This window comes from Hydractinia symbiolongicarpus, chromosome 11 (assembly GCF_029227915.1).
Source record: "Hydractinia symbiolongicarpus strain clone_291-10 chromosome 11, HSymV2.1, whole genome shotgun sequence".
NCBI classification, from domain to species: domain Eukaryota; kingdom Metazoa; phylum Cnidaria; class Hydrozoa; order Anthoathecata; family Hydractiniidae; genus Hydractinia; species Hydractinia symbiolongicarpus.
Window position 1 is genome coordinate 21,908,390 of NC_079885.1, and position 17,004 is coordinate 21,925,393.

The window sequence follows — 17,004 nt, forward strand, 5'->3', positions numbered from 1 at the left end:
TTGCAAATGAAATGTAGATTATAAATTCAGTAAATGTGCAAATGTAACTACTGTTAACTTTATAATAAATGTTATAATGTCTGTGCAAGGTCTTACATAAATCTTGATTCCCACTGTGGTTTAATTATGCTTTCTTTACATCACAAAAGATTGATAAGTTTTCTTTTTAAATTAATTAGGGCTGTACTTGCAGAAAAGATTTGCTGGTAAAGCAATATAATAAAAAATATTACTAAAAAAACTTTTTGGTTGTTCTAAATTTACATATCTATCCACAACAACTCACTGTATTCAAAGAAATGGGTGGTCTAACAACAAAACATAATTGAGATCAAAGCAAATAACACAGATCACACCAATACACTAAATAGGAAAACAACCCAAATAATTTATAATTTTGATATAGAAATTAAAATTATAATAACTACTAAGTGGTCAATACATGAACAACACCAATAAAAGTTTACATAGTTGCTACAATCTTTAATTTGTTTGGAAAAATGTTCTAGTGTGAGCATTCAGCTTCATCCAATATAGCTATTTTTATAATTAGCAGCCACATTGCAAGTTTTTTCGTTCTATAACTCACAATTATCAAGTCTGAACCCCACAATGCAACAGGACCTTTATGACAAATCATAATCATGTTTGAATGTCAGGATTTAACTGGCGAGACGACAATGTGACTTGTTCACCCGGCTTAAATGGAGGCATTCCAAGATATGGACAGCTTGCACATCTGAATGCATCACCCAAGTTACACTAAAAAATAAGTAAAAACAAGGTAAAACTATAAAAAAAATATCACTTGTGACAAAAAATTATGTCTGTGAAATTCAACACTGGCAAATTTCTACACAAATCTAAAATTTAAGAAATTTAAGAAGTGTCGGTTATTGCAGGGTTTGTCTTCAAAGGAATCATCGACGATCTTCACATAATAATTCTTCTTGTTTACGTACACCTTTGAGGTAATTTTTTGGCCCTTGTGTCAAGCATTAAATTGCATGCACTTCATTTCATCTCTCTTTTTTAAGGCAATATTTGCTAACACAAAGAAACTGACACTTCTTAACAAATTTCCTATAAGTCTTTCATTTTCCTAATAAATTCCTAGATGCCATTTATTGACCCATCTCATATTCAATCATTGTATGCATTTCATGAATTGATAAAACATAGCAACACAAGGAATTAAAAGATATACTTTTTTCCTTCTGGTTTTCTTTATGGTTTTCAAATATTTTTTAGTGATTCGTTAATTTAGCCCATTTTAAATTCTCTGATAAATTACCTTATTTCTAGTTGGGCTGTAAAACAATTGCCAGCCTTTTAGCATGAAGTAATGAAATTTACTTGGACGGCGGTTATTACTAATATTATAATGGCCATAAAACTGTTCTGTCATTGAAAATAACTTGTTAGATTGATGTGAATTTGTTAACTAAGATTGACAAAGAAAAGGGTTGAAATAACTGAATGGGTAACTAGGAGCCACCTGGGACTAAATTGAGTAATTTCTTTAATGCTTGGTCATACTACCCGTTTTTAAAAAAGATTGGTTGATGACATCATCAAAATACATTTAAACGGCAAGCCAAAATTACAAGATCCTATACATTTACTTCATCAGCGTTGCAAGCTCTATACATCAGAGGCAATGGTCAAACAAGACATTTTTCTATATCCACTGCTGAACTTATCAAAGCTTCTGAAACAACTGATACTTTTTCCATTGTTGTTCTGCCTATGTTGATTTTTTTAACAGTCATATCAAATAGTAGAAATAATATTGTAGAATACTACTGAATTCTTATCACAATATTGCTAAATTTCTTGTTGTTGTTTTGCCAAATTAAATCTTTGATTTCAATAAAACCACTGAAACCGAATTCAATAGAAATTTTTCATCAGCGTTCAACTCCACACTAGTGAAGGCTCGCATGGCTAAGTATCAGCTGTAATCTGTGGTTATCAACTACGAAGGGACCGTGTTGACGATATCTTAGTCTCTGTAATTCTTATCTGTGTCAGGAGTTGGTGGATTAGCTAGGATGTACAGATTAGCTTTGAATAGGCTAGTTAATTTCATCACAATAAAACCAAAATGATTATTAACCCTGTGGTGCGTGATTTTTACGTTTGTTATGCAAGTATGATCACCAGGTTTTTTTAAAAGTAACGATCTTATGATCACCAGGTTTAGCAAGGTTTGAAGCTTTTGGCAGGGGATTTATTATGGGTGCTTTTTACGTAATAATAGGCCTTTTAAATAAAACTAACTTTACATTGCAAAATATTGCAAACATTCACATTATAATTTTTTATCAATCTATTGTACATTGTTTTCATCCTACATCAATACATCTTAACAATATTCTGCAATATTTATCAATTTTCTGCAAAGGTCGCTTTAATGTGAAACAGCCCTTAAGTTTAGTATCCATTTATCCATTCCCTAGTGCCGTATTTTTTATTATCACTTATTTTGACACTAAATGGGTCTATTCTGTGGCATGTGTCCCTGTTGTAATCCGAATGTGAATGTAGTTTTCAAATCTATTAGGTTGGTTGTAACAAACCTTAACAAGCAAATAACTCTTTTCTGTATGCACTAACAACTAATTACTTACACTTCCACAAGCTGACTTTTGTTGTACTGGAGCTTGCACACCAGTTTCCAGCTCTTCTTTTAACCCACAAGTACTAAAAAACAAGCATGTGCAAACAGTCTATACTTACCCAATTCGAAGTTTCAACTCTGCTATGCAAAATATATAGAGTTCTGATAACAGTGAAATAAATACTGTCAGTCAAGCGAGAAGAAAAAATTGGCTATCTAGACAAGTTGTAATCTTATGAAGAATATTTGTAAAACAGCCACAATCCAAATCTTACACCATTCCCTGTCTTGACCAGTGTATTTCTTTTTCACAACACTAAATAATTCTTGTACAGTAGCTGAAAGCCACCGGTTAACTGTTTTCCATATAATAGGTGTGCATCTACATTGGAAATCCAACTTATATTAAATTTTAACTAATATAGTGCTTTAATGTGTCTTTACACAATTATTTACAGAATTATTTACGTTAAAAAATTAGCTGCCATTTTGTGATTTAAAAATTAGCCTTTAACTGTGTTGAGGCGGCAATGGCGGTAACAGTAGCATTTGTATTAAAATGTATGGTGAATCGAATATGGTCCTTGTAGAAAGTTGGCTGTCTTATAGGTGATAGTATTATTTTGTGTTTAAAACATCATTAATGAACAACAGAGTTGATTGTATTGTAAGCGAGTTATTTAGTTTCGCCCAATCATATCTAGTCCCAGTCTAATCATTGTCCATCAAAATACATGAATTAAAAGTCAAGACATTACCATCCTTTGCAAGCCTTCCTTTTTCCACCTTTACTTGTACCACAGTCGGCTAAAAATGGTTAATAAAATTACATAGCAAACATAGCAATTCCGACTCTAATTGTTAGATTAAGATTTTAAGATTTGACAAGAAGATTTTATGATTTGCCAAAATTATCACATGATCCTAGATATAAATATCCATCTTTATATTAATAGCCATATTCTGTTTATCTATCTGCAAAAAATACATTGTGTTACAAAAAGATGAAATGCATTATATAAAGGTAGGCTACCCATGGATTTTTCCACTGACTAATGGCTAGTATACTGTTTATTTGTTCCTTCACAACACCTTAAAAAATGATTCCTTTGTATACTTTTCAAATCAAGTGGATATTTAAACAGGCCAATTAATTAAAAAACAATAAACATACAAAAAGTTTAAATTAATAATAGTTTTTATAGAAAAGAACACCAAAGATTTTTAAGTACGCTGGTAGACGAAAAAATCACATTTTTTGTTCAATAAAAATGAAAAAAAACTAAAACACTACTCTGCAAACAGACAAGTGTAAACAATTGGCATCAAAAAAGATTTTACTTGCTTGGTATTTTTAGTTTTGTCATAGTACTCAAAGTCTTGACTTACAAAATATAACAACATCCACATCCTGTTAATTTAAACTCAAATAGTTTCAAGCTCTTTAAACTGCGACTTTTAATATTCTGTTTGACATAAAGGCAGTAAATGGCAATCTTCACCATTGTTTTACATTTATACAAATAAAATGATTATAATTGTTTCGACATCATTATCATCGATTTTTTAAATCGTTTACAGATTGTTTCATGAAAAGAATGCAAAACAATTAGAAAACAATTGTAATTTATTCTATTTTTTGAACTAAAAAATGATACGAAGTGGAAGCGTATGGGAAATGAATAAGATAAAACTGGGAAAGGATTTCAAAACTGTTTAAAAACGAATCCAGAAATAAAATTTAAAACGACGTCTGCAATGAATTCTGAAAGGAATTGTTTTCTCAAAGCAATCAAAAATGTGATAAATTTATTACGTAAAATATTTTCAGACGGACCTTTCTCACGTCGACAGATGTCAAGCCTATTAACGCAAAGCTAATTTCTTTGAATGGACTGGGAAAATTGTGTATGCATAGTTTTGAAACCAACTGTTTGAGACTTTTTACATCCCTGGTGACATTTTTTCCTTTGTACGATCATCCTATGATTTGATGGTTTTTAAATAAACTACAATGATGTTATAGCTTTCTACGATCCCATTTTGATGGTTTTTAAATGACCTACAAGGATGTCATTGCTTTCTACGATCATGTTCTGATGGTTTTCAAATAATCTACATCGATGTTATCGCTTTCTACCATCCTATTTTGATGGTTTTTAAATGACCTACGGCTCTCTTTTAGCTTTCGACGAGCCAGTTCTAATTGTTGTACAAAACTATCTACAGTTATGTGTTTTAGCTTTCTACAATCAGGTTTTTTTTACATAGGTGAATATTTATCATAGCACTATCTGAGTTCACACTAACATATTGCTGCACGTAGTGTAGTGGGTTCGTCTGCAGCTCCCGCTCACTGCCAGGTAGTATGTTTAGTAGCTAGTATGTCAAAGTAGTTCTTCTACAATATGAGGTTTTTTTTATTTTTAATAGATTTACGCCAATCGTTTTCTACAATCCTGTTCTGATCCTCTAAAATGAACTATGTCGATGCTATAGCTTTCTATGATCCTGTGTTAATGGTTTTAAAACAATCTACCTTTCTACGATCTTGATTTCATGGTTTTCATAGGATCTACAGCAATGTTTTCCGCTTCATGTGAGATTTCATGTCTTGATGGTTTTTAAATGATCTACAGGTACATGCTATCGCTGTTATCTACGATCTCATTTTGGTAGTTTTTAAATGATTTATGAAAACGTCTCAGCTTTCTGCAATCTCTTTTAGTGTGACGAAGAATGCAGACATTTACATAATTTGATAATTAAATGATTTCTTTAAAAATCGTCGATGTGTGATAAACATGTGAAGAAGTGATTCAGTAAAAATTTGAACTGAAATGAATTAGTGTTAAAACGAATTAATTTTGATTTTTTTGAAACAATTGGGAAGCAATTTGCAAACGATTTGAAATCAATAAAGCAAATTTTGAAACAAATCGAGACGAATTTTAAATGATTTTTGGGTGAACTGTTTTTTTAAAATTTGTTTTAAAATTGTTAAAAATTGTTTTAGTAAAATATTATAACAGATTAAAATAAATATTTTTAAAACGATTAGGGATACAAGTCCTAACACAGAGTGTTGAAACATACTTTTAATTCCTGTCAGATCAGGTCGCTTTAAATCATTTGCATCCAGTAATGCATCGGAATCAATTAGATCCTGTATAACAAAGAAAAAACAATAAAATTTAAATGCTAATATTAACAATACACTACAGGTGTAAAAAGATGAAACAAAATCGTGAAAATCTTTTCCTAAAGTCAGTGCAGCTCTTCTTTACTAACCATAAGAGATTGCCCAATATTCAAATTTTTAAGAATTTCAACATAAATTGTAAAAGGGAACTTAAAATAGAAATACCAGACTTTAGGTAACAGACGTTCCGTATTTATCTCTTAATGTCACTATGAATACACTTAGCATAATGCAAGTAAGTCTGGTTACCCTAAGGAACTTTAGGAAGCTACCGCAACACACACAATACGTACCACATCATCATCGTTCATATCATCTAAGGATAACGTCCAAACTTTTGCAACATCAGGATTTGTACCTATATTTCAAAATATTGGTTCTTAGCCAATTTGCAATTTAAGAAAACCAGGCGACAATATTTACTACAAATATTTTCTTCGAAATTATATATCATCCAGGAGTTATGAGCTGTAATCTGTTTGAATTTTTTTAATGAAAAGGCCTAACAGTAGTTTAACTCACTTACTTTTTTTAGAAAACGATAATGGCAATTTTGATGACTTCCCAACTTCAAAGTTTGGTTTCTGGCATGTCATCTAGCAAAAAAACAACAAAAAAACAGTGCAAATAAAAAATATATATGTTTAAAACAAACATAAAGGATAAGCAGAAACTACTTACTTCAATCACATTGTCCGATTTATTTTCTACCTAAAAAGTTAGTATATAATGTACTTTAGAAGTGAATCAGAAATATTAGATATTAGTCGGTGGCCCGTGGAACAATCCACAGGTTCACCCGTCCTTTTTTTACCGTATTGTCTCGCTACTTGCACAGCTAAGCTATCATTTAGTGTGACCGACAGACAGACAGACAGATCAACAGATGTATACGGGTATTATAATATAGACTAGCCGTTAACCCGTGGAAAAATCCACATGGACCCCCGTCCCTTACACATATCGTATTTCGTGTTTCCGTAACAGGACGCGGCTTTAGCGAACACACTGACAGACTGAATATAGCTATCATTAAAGAGATAAATACATTTTTAGCTTGCTATTTAGACAGAATGCAATAATAAGTATTTGAGAGAACACGTTAACAAATCATTTACAACTCAATCAGTGCATTTTATCTCAAATATTTATTTTAAAATACTGATTTTGACATTACGTCACAATGTTGATAAATCAGATTGACATCAATGTATTTATTAAAAAATGAAGTCAAGTTTGAGGCTAAATAACTTGGAAACTGGCGAAAATAACTGACATCATTTACTCCATACAGTTCCAATCGCGAGTAACTATACACAAGTATACGAGTATGGGTACACAGGCCTATGAATAAGAAAAAAACACCCCAATAATATTAACTGGGCGAGCAATCTGAATAAATAGAATAAGATTATAAACACATATTTTATCACAAGGTCTTTTTTATTTATTTTATTTTATCTTTTTTATATATTTTTGTCCTTCTTTACTGAAAATAGTAAAAAAGAGAATATTGATTTCCATGTGAGATGAATTGATATTGCTCAGCCAAAAAAGCAAAAAACATGTATATAACAAATATCTTAAGAAATGTATATTTTTTTTTCTAGGGGAAACTAATCTAACAAAAAAGTAATATTGTGTGTTTAGCTATTGATAATAGAAAATATACAGAAAAACTATCAACTGTCTGTTTGTAGTACAGCATATGAATAACGTTTTTGTGTGCGTTGACTACGACAAAGAAATTCATCCATTGACACTTTGCATTGGTGCCAAGCTCTGAAACTTCCCCATATTGGTAGGATAATATTTCCAACATAATGCACAGACAATATCTAACTTTGCTGAGCCCAGGTCCCTATCATGTTTACCATTACATATTTTTCCAACCAGTTCTTGGTTGTCAAAATATGTAATGACAAAGAGTACCGCAAAGTTCCGAAAGAAAACTGCCTGTTGTTGTACTTCCATTGCTATTGTCCATGCATTTGTTATAATCTCCAGGGTAGGGAAACTCTCCTCATCTCTTTGTTTGGGTTTTTTGCTCAGCCCAAGCGCTTCCTAACCACATTAAACGACTATATGTTCATTGGAGCTCCACCAGGCAGCGATTGGGGTGAACCACCAGGCAATGATAGTTGATCATTAGATGCTGTAGCGGATTTCGTCAGTGATTGGCGAATGGGAGTTACAGTGGTGGCGGTGAAAATGTTGTAACACCTGGGCTCTCATCTCGACTTGTTTAATTTTTTGGTATGTTAAGGAATTCTCTAGCAGTTTTATATTTTGATAGATATGCTCCTGTTGCTTAAAAATTTCATTTAATTTTTTAAACACTCCTTCGAATTGTTTCTTTATGTATAAAAAGTTATCATTGCTCTGTAGTGGTTGGCGTGAAACAACCGTCGCTCTCTAAATGAAAAGTTGCAGCCTCAAACTCATTTTGTTTTAAGACATCATTTCATACCTGGTACAAGACACAATGGGCTATCACAAACCTGTTTCTTTATGTTTTTAACTTTTGGTACTGTAATACTCAGGATTTTTATTGGCTCTTCATCCTCATCTTCTTTGCTGTTTTTTTGTTCAATTGCCGCTGGGGCAATTTTTTGGAAATCGTCCTCTTCTTCGTCAATTTCTTCTTCAGTTGTACTGGAGGCCTGGTAACGATAAAAATTATACCTTATTAACATAGCTACACAGTTTTTTATAAGAAAAAAACTATATATGAACATTGGCTTCATACACATTTTTTTTATAAAAACGTTTGGCCAAAAATAAGAACGTGCTTCGATTAAATTTTCTCATTGATTATAAAAACAAAATAACTTCAGTATAAAATTACTAAGAAAATTTTTTTCTGAATGTACATCTTTTATTCTTAGTTAAGATAACTTAAAAGTAAAAAAAAACATACATCTGTATCTTCGTTGTCTATTTTGTGCTTGTTTTCTTTAAGCCACTGTGCTTCCTTTCATGAAAAATCAGACCAGTCATCTAAAAAGTAAATAAAAAATAGTACAAGTCCGATACCAAGCGCTGGATAAGACTACAAAAAATAAGATATCATGCTCAACTGAGATTGAACTTACTGTCAAGAAATAGTATTTCTCCTTTTAACTGACTTATTTCTGAATTTTCTTTGTCTCTCCAATTTACCAATACCATACCACCTACTTTGTAAATCTTATTTTCGTGGTAAGATAAGCAACATTTCAATAAAAAACCTGTTGTTTAAATTATGTACTAGAACTTTAAATTTTTTGAGCAATGAAAGAAGAAAAAATATTGGGCGGGATGGAAAGTAATCATCACCCTGACACACATGCTCTATATAAAGCAAAAATATGGGTATTTAATGGGTCACTGGTTGTTATTGAATACGGAAAGAAAAGAAAGAAAAAATATTGAATCAATGAAAAGTGAAATTAACTAACTGTGACCACCATGAAACGAAAGCCATTTCTGTTGTTAAAAAGAAATATTGAATAATTCCCCAGTATGGGTGTATTCCGTTATGCTATGTATATTAGCAATAAATGATAGTTTGCCGCTTGTCAGATCATTTTCGTTGCAGGATTGTGCAATTACAGCCCCATCACGGGATAACAGAAATAGTTAAAATCCTAAAAAGAGAAGGTTGTGTTGTAAAAAGGGCGTCTGTATACAATTTGCTTAAAAAATGGGATACACATGGAACTATTGGAGATCAACCTCGACCTGTACGCGATCTGGTTGACGTCAGTTTAGAAATTCTTGATTTTATTGACAACACAATGGAGTATAACGATGAAACTACGGCAAGGAGATTGGGTACAAAGTTGACAGAAAGATTTAATGTCAACTTTTCTTTATTAAAAATAAAGCGATTGAGAAGAGGTCTAGGGTGGTTAGCTACTGGTAGTAAGTATTGCCAGTTGGTTCGCGAGGCTAATCAATTTAAATGATTAGAGTTTGTGCAACTATGCTTAGGAAATCAAAACTTTGAGGACGTGCTTTGGAGTGACAAGTCGGGCATATAACTAGATTGGAATTGGAAGTTATTGTTCCATCGTTGGTGGGAGCCTCCGAAGCTAAAAGGCAACCCTAAACATCCATTCAAATTCTTTTTTTGGGCTTGTATCTCAAAAAAAGGTGCATGGCGATATCCTTATTTTCAGTGGAATTTGGGTGCAATATTTTACAGCGAAGAGATTCTGCAGAACACACTTGCACCATTTATTATTGAAACATTTCCAGATAGGCACAGATTTAAGAGAACGATTCTAAACACACAAGTAATCGAGCAAAGGAAACGTTTCAACGATTAGGAATAAATGGATGTAAACCTCCGCAGAATCGCCGGATATGAATCCTATTGAAAATTTGTGGCATGAATTAAAAGAGTCATTAAGAAACGATGTTAAGCCTCGAACGAAAAATGAATTAGAGGCAGGAATAAAAAATTTTGGGCTGGTGTGACAGCAGAAAATGTCAGCGTTATATTGGTCATTTAAAAAAAGTTGTACCCAGAGTTGTTGAACGGAACCCCATGGTATTTATGCAATTAATGCATGATTGTGTGTTATAAAGTCTTTTAAAACACACAATTATGTGAAACTTGTCAATACAGAGTTCCCCTGAACTTAAAAAGTCATTGTTCTTTGTTTTAAAAAAATAACAATGAGACATCGTCCAAATTCATTCAAGAAAATATTGAAACAAAGAATAACGTAAACACTGAAACACATTTTTAGAAAATATCAAAATGTTGCTAGCTTAATTATACCGTTTGCCTATCGTGCACGCTAGCGAGTACTGTGTGAGTACAGTAGCAAAAATGTGCAAGTCTTTTCGGGGTACTCGTACCCACAGGATACTTGTTGTACAGTTACTCGTGATCGGCACTGTAGGTAACTAGGGATCGCCCAGGACCAAAATGGGATTAATTTCTTGAAGTTGGGCTTTTTCGGAACAGCCTGGTTGATGACATCATCAAATAACATTTAAAATCTCATTATCTCTGTAACCATTTTTCAAAAGTACATAATCCTCTACGTATTAGAGGCAACAGATAAAAAGAAATTCCTAAAATAATTTTTTGTTTTTTTACTGCTGACGTCATCAAAACTCCTAAAAAAGAACAACCTATACTATGTGCTTAGGTGGAGATTTCAAATACTCTTAAATACTAATATGCTTATTATGTGTTTTTGACTGTGACAAGCAAACATGAATAAACTTTTCTACAAAGACGGCTATAAAATATCCTCCATAAAAATGTTTTTGCTTAATTTTTATTTTTAAGCGACACAAACTAATTTAGGGATCGTCTCCAAGATCGTTTAAAAAAAATCGTTTCAAATCGTTTCATTTTTTAATTAGCATAGCATGTGATATGAACTTGAAACGATTTTAAAGTAATGTTTAATTTTTTGAAATCGTTTCAGATTGTATGGAAATCGTTTCACTATTTTGTAAATCGTTCCATTAAAAAATAAAATCGTTTCATAATCGTTTCAAGATTGTTTTATTATATTTACTTGAAATCCTTTCACATACCATAATTCGTTTCAAAATCGTATCATTATGATTGTTTCAGTATATTTATTTTAGATCTTTTCAAAATCGTTTTAAGTGTTTCTTTTACATTCTTTTAACATAAAAGAATAAAAGAATTTATTAATCTAATAAAGTTCTCTCAATAAAACCTACGCGGTGTCACATAGGTTTTTCTATTGCCGCCGTTCTTCTTTCTTAATTTTTTTTTCATCGCAATATTTTCCATTTTAAAGGAAATTGTTAGTTTTAAGAAAAACCGTTTATTTTTAGTTTTGAGAAACTGTTTTATGATATTTACGATAAAAGATGTTGTTGATGATGTCGATGTTGTGTGGAATAAAAGAAAGAGAAACAATAATTTTACATTTATATATAAGTTTAATTGGTTTTCAATTAGTTCAACATCCTTTCAAAATTCGTTTCAATAACTTCAAAGACTTTTACATGGTATCACAAATAATATTTTGACAATCGTATCAAAACGTTTTTAGAATTTTTTCTAATTGTTTCAAAATAGTTACACAATCGTTTTATTTTTACGTAGTTTATACAAAATCGTTTCGCAAATGAAATATGAAACATTTAATTCGTTTCAAGATACGATTATGAAACGATGTGAAAAAAATATTGAAACAATTTCCATACGATGAAAATTGTTTCAATTCGTATCAAAACTGAAACGATCTTGGAGACGATCCCTTATTATGCAAGCAAATTACTGTTAACCATGATTTTGGCCGGCTGATCAAGGTATGGTTTTACTTGAACTGATTCTGAACTGATTAGAGTAATATTAAGTGCCACTGAGCGTTAGTAAACTGTACATAAGTTTTAGTTCAGGCAAAACAGGTGTTATATGGTTTTCTTTAACTTACCTGCATAATTTTTGTAAATCCAGCAAGAGTTAACACAGACTTAAGTTTATCTGCTGACCTTTCACCTAGAAATAAATTGAAAAAGTATATTCAATTTAAAACAGGATGTTTATTATACACTTAGCAAAATTTAAAATTCCCAGCTTTTCTGACTTTCTTCTGATAAAGTTGCAATGCAGCCCTTAAAATTAAAATTTTTTTATTGCCGACGTGAGATACATTTCAACTGATTTGCGTCGGCATTGCGTTGGCATTTTTTTTGTAGTAAAATTTTTCAGCTGGCAAAAACTTTCGTCATTCACCTTGTATTGGGGCTAGACCTCACATAAATTTGATGTATTGATTTCCTAAGACGATGACAAATGGAAACTGATGATTGTGTGTGTGCATTCCCATGTGGAGACCTGGTTTCTTTTAGGATAAGGAACTCTAGAAAAATATATGCCAGTTTTCATATTACGCCAGAGAAAATGTGATGTAAAAATTCACCACAAAGGCTTTAATATTACAAAGAATAACATGCGATCAGTTGAAAAGTTTGTTTTTCAAAAAAAAATGATAGTAGAAACCAGGTTATAATACGTGAGCAGGTACGATAGAAATATACATGATCACATGTTCTTAAAAGTCCGCCAAAATAAAAATTAATTCTTTGTTAATTTTTTTCTTCGTTGATGTTGAAAATGAGTTGTTGTTTTTAAAAATTTCACAACAAAATTACGTCGGCAATTTTTTTGCCGACGCAACTACGGTAATTTCTCATTTTACGTCGGCAATCACGTCGGCAGTGCCGAATGCCGACGCTAATTTTAGGTGCTGCAGTGACAACAAAATATAGAAATGCCGACATTATGTATTTTGTCCAGGACAAGGTAAAAGTTAATTGCAAGGCATGACTTAGACCCTAATTCCAAACTTTTTTTAAACTTACTAAGTCAGCACTTATAACATATGTCTTAAAAAGAGGGTTAGGTTAAATTTCCAAAAAAATTTTTCAAAATAAAACTCAAATGACAAAGATAATAAACCTTTTGATTCGTTGATTGCAAGTTGACCAGTTGGTTTTAATATTCTCAACATTTCAGCAAGCAAATCATTTGTGTGGGTGAAGGGTGATTGGTCAGTGCCAGAGATCACAACATCAAAAGATGAATTGCCATGTCCCGCTAAAAGAAACAATAGGATTAAACATATATTGGATACGGTTGTTAAACAAGAGCAGAAGAATATCATCAGGAACTAAAAATAATAATTGGTAACATTAGCAACTATAACGATTCCTGTACATAAAATTCTTAAATAAGTCATCTTTACAGGGAGTTCCACTGCTGTAATAAATTGTATGCAATATTGTACAATTATTGTAGTAAGTGGTGTACGATCTTGTACAATTATATGCAAGAAGGCAAGAAGGTATAAAAAAAGTTCACACTTTTGGTTCACTTATGCAATAATGCGCTGAAAAAAGGAGTGTTTAATTCTGTGGAAATTAATTTAATAAAAACCTGCCACTAGTTTCTTCAAATCAAACTGATTTAATTGTTGTATATATAAAAATTATGGTTACATGTGTACAATCTTTTACAAGAATATACTATTGTAGCATTGCAAACTACCCTTAGACATTCAGGGAGAAAATAAAACAGAAACTGTGGTTTAATAAACACTCTACTAACATTTTACAAGCATGGTTGCATTTTCAACCTTAACTTGTCCATTACTTCCAACTAATTTTTTTATCGACTCAACAATTTCTGCCATATCCGATGGAGGTGTAGGTGTGCCCCAAACAAACACAACCATGTTGTTTTCTTGGACATAACTTTCAATCATGGCGCTTTGTTGCATATATTAATATTGTACAATGTGTGTTTTTAATTCTAAAGATTTATCACAGGAAAACCCAATTAAGCAGATTATCTTACTCATGTTATATACGCAACATGCGTATCCATGCACATTAATAAAAATATTTTCACATTGTCTCATCACAAGATTATTGAGGATATTTTATTGTTTTAAAACAGGCATTAATTTCTTTTCATTAAAATGGTAAAAACAGAAGCATTGGCTTCTGTTTTTACCATTTTGAAAACACAATAAAGGAAAGAGATCTCAGATGCCCTGAATAACCCTACCAGACCTCCATACATTTTAACAACAACTTATACACCTAATGTCTGAGGGAACATCTAATTGGTTTGGTGACTGTTACTAGTTATAACGATCGAGTCAGTCTTGAAATTTAAATTGGAAAGAGAATTATAAGACCTTGAAAGAAAAGAACGGTAAGAACAACATGGATTTCTTCATTTTATTGATACATTTTAACTGATTTGCGTCGGCAATATTTTTTTGTAGTAAAATTTTTCAGCTGGCAATAACTTATTAGGGCTAGACCTCTCATAAATTCGATGCATTGATCTCCTAAGACGATAAAAATTGGGAATGGAGTATAAGTTTTATTGACATACCTTCCGGATGGTGAACTTTGTTAGGTTAATAGTTCACTGCCGACTGGCTTTTTATGTTTCGAGATGAACTCATTAAGTTAGGGCATCATTAGGTTGTACCACAGAAGTCGCTAGTGACATGCTTTAAAAATGCTTGTCACCGGCACAGTTTAACATGAAGCAAAACTGTACAGAAGACCCAATTGGTCTTCGCAGAACATCTCTCCTCACAAAACCGAGGGCAGGGCTGACTTATTGCCTGCTGTGTCGTGCGGAAGAAAGAACTTCTGGAGTTCTTTTTAATACGACCTACAATTTTTTCGATTACTATTATTACGAATCAAATGGCACCACAGTATTTCTGTAGCCTAAATGATTTTAGTTCGTGATAATGGCCTACTGAAAATCGAATGTAATTATTTTGTAGTCGCAAGAAGTGGGAGTAGCTTAAACAAAACCAAAATTATTGTTATTTAAAAATTTCACAACAAAATTACGTCGCCATTTCTTTTGCAGACGCAACTATGGTATCTTCGTATTTTACGTCGGCAATTACTTTTAAGGGCTGAAGCCATTAGTTATTGGTTAAACCTAGTTTAACTTCATCTCTTGAATGGCAAAAATTAAGCCCCTTAAACATGTTACCGCAAAACCAACTTTGGAGAAAAAGAAGAAGAGTAAATTATTAGAACCAAGTTTAATTTTGCGGATAATTATAAAATGTCTACTTGCGCTATAGGTTTTTTGCAAAAAAAAAAAAAAGAAAAAAATAGAAGTAGTGCTAGAAAGCATTCTTTTTTATCCTTGCAACAGGTAATAAACAAGATATTAGCTGTGAGGACAATCCTCAACCCCAGAATTTGTTGCCTGATGTCAAAGAGCCAGACCCCAATGTCAAAAAGGCAAGAACCCAATAAGGTTGTATGTGGACTCATTAACGGAGTGGATGCTCTTTCAACTCCTGTTTTAATATAAGATGAACACTTCTTACCAGATGTGCTGGCAGAAACTATGTGGTAATTTTTAATCTAAGTCCAACAAGTCCTCATGTTTCAGCATAGGTCCTGCGCTCTTCCTCTTGACGGCGATTCAACATGGGCGAGTGAATGTTACCATAGCCCCGGGTTAACCCAAGCCATGTGAGGGAAATTAGGAAGATGGCACACTGTGTGGGCCGTTGGATGTTGCCGGGAGTTGTCTAGTAGAGCGCGGGCTCTAATTGGGTCTGCGTAGCTCAAAATGAGCATTAAATACTCTAGGACTCTCCATCTACGCCATGGCCCCTCCTGGAAATAATAGACAGGGTATATCCCTCGATATTTGTGAGGCTAGCCATGTAAAATATGCACATCTATCTATCTATCTATCTATCTATCTATCTATCTATCTATCTATCTATCTATCTATCTATCTATCTATCTATCTATCTATCTATCTATCTATCTATCTATCTATCTATCTATCTATCTATCTATCTATCTATCTATCTATCTATCTATCTATCTATCTATCTATCTATCTATCTATCTATCTATCTGTATAGGTAAATAGGTTACGTTTTCTACCTCAAAGAAAAGTCATATTATAAAACCGCGCGTGATGTTTGAAGGGCTGCCAAAGGTTATTTTATATTTTTTAATAAATTTGCAACAAGAAAACCTAAAAGTTTTGTAAAAGTGTTGCGATTAAAAAAAAAATGAGCAAGCTAAAGTTAAGATAGTAGGAATCGTAACCTACGTCGTGGTAAGTAGAACTAGGGCGTGGTATGGGAAAATATTGATTATATGGGTAAAGATCATCCTACCACGCACCAAAATAGCCCCCTAATTAATTACCACCATTCGCCATTATCCAGTTTTTAACGATTTTTTAAAAAAAAAATTCGAGTGCAATCACATACATAACATACCCCTTATCTTTTTAAAAGTAGGTCTTTTTTACGATTTTGGGGGCTTCATGTTTGCACTGTCACTGTGTAAACGTACTGTGTCAAAAAATCTTGAAATTACACATGAACATTCTGCTAACATACACTGGCATTCGTACCAAAGGATTTGACGTGTAGTCACTTCAATTAGGATTTCTGGACCTGTCCGTTAGAGGTACCCTCGAAAATTTAACACGTAGTTAACGTAACCTTTTCAAGATATGCACAACAACAACAAAACTTTTTTAAATTTTGATTATTCTTCATCAAATCATGTGGTTAAATACTTTTTAAGTTTGAAATTGTGTTTATATAATTGCTTTTTGATATTGCTACTCTGTTTCTAGTCGGATGTATTCTTAATATTCTATCGATGAGTT

The 17,004-nt window shown here is 32.4% G+C and overlaps 2 protein-coding genes across 2 annotated transcripts; both read right to left on the reverse strand.

The window, feature by feature from the left end:
* Positions 1 to 325: 325 nt before the first annotated feature.
* On the reverse strand, positions 326 to 14,147 carry LOC130614063 (anamorsin homolog). The gene is made up of 10 exons (XM_057435459.1): positions 13,921 to 14,147; positions 13,273 to 13,410; positions 12,245 to 12,309; positions 6,507 to 6,536; positions 6,352 to 6,421; positions 6,119 to 6,183; positions 5,720 to 5,789; positions 3,382 to 3,430; positions 2,634 to 2,706; positions 326 to 762 (listed from the first exon to the last, which is right to left on the reverse strand). Exons 1-10 carry the CDS (start codon positions 14,090 to 14,092, stop codon positions 643 to 645), a joined length of 852 nt encoding a protein of 283 aa, XP_057291442.1. The 5' UTR covers positions 14,093 to 14,147; the 3' UTR covers positions 326 to 642.
* On the reverse strand, positions 6,543 to 8,734 carry LOC130614064 (uncharacterized). The gene is made up of 2 exons (XM_057435460.1): positions 8,327 to 8,734; positions 6,543 to 8,240 (listed from the first exon to the last, which is right to left on the reverse strand). The coding sequence occupies exons 1-2, from the start codon at positions 8,576 to 8,578 to the stop codon at positions 7,974 to 7,976; spliced, it is 519 nt and encodes a 172-aa protein (XP_057291443.1). The 5' UTR covers positions 8,579 to 8,734; the 3' UTR covers positions 6,543 to 7,973.
* Positions 14,148 to 17,004: the final 2,857 nt, after the last annotated feature.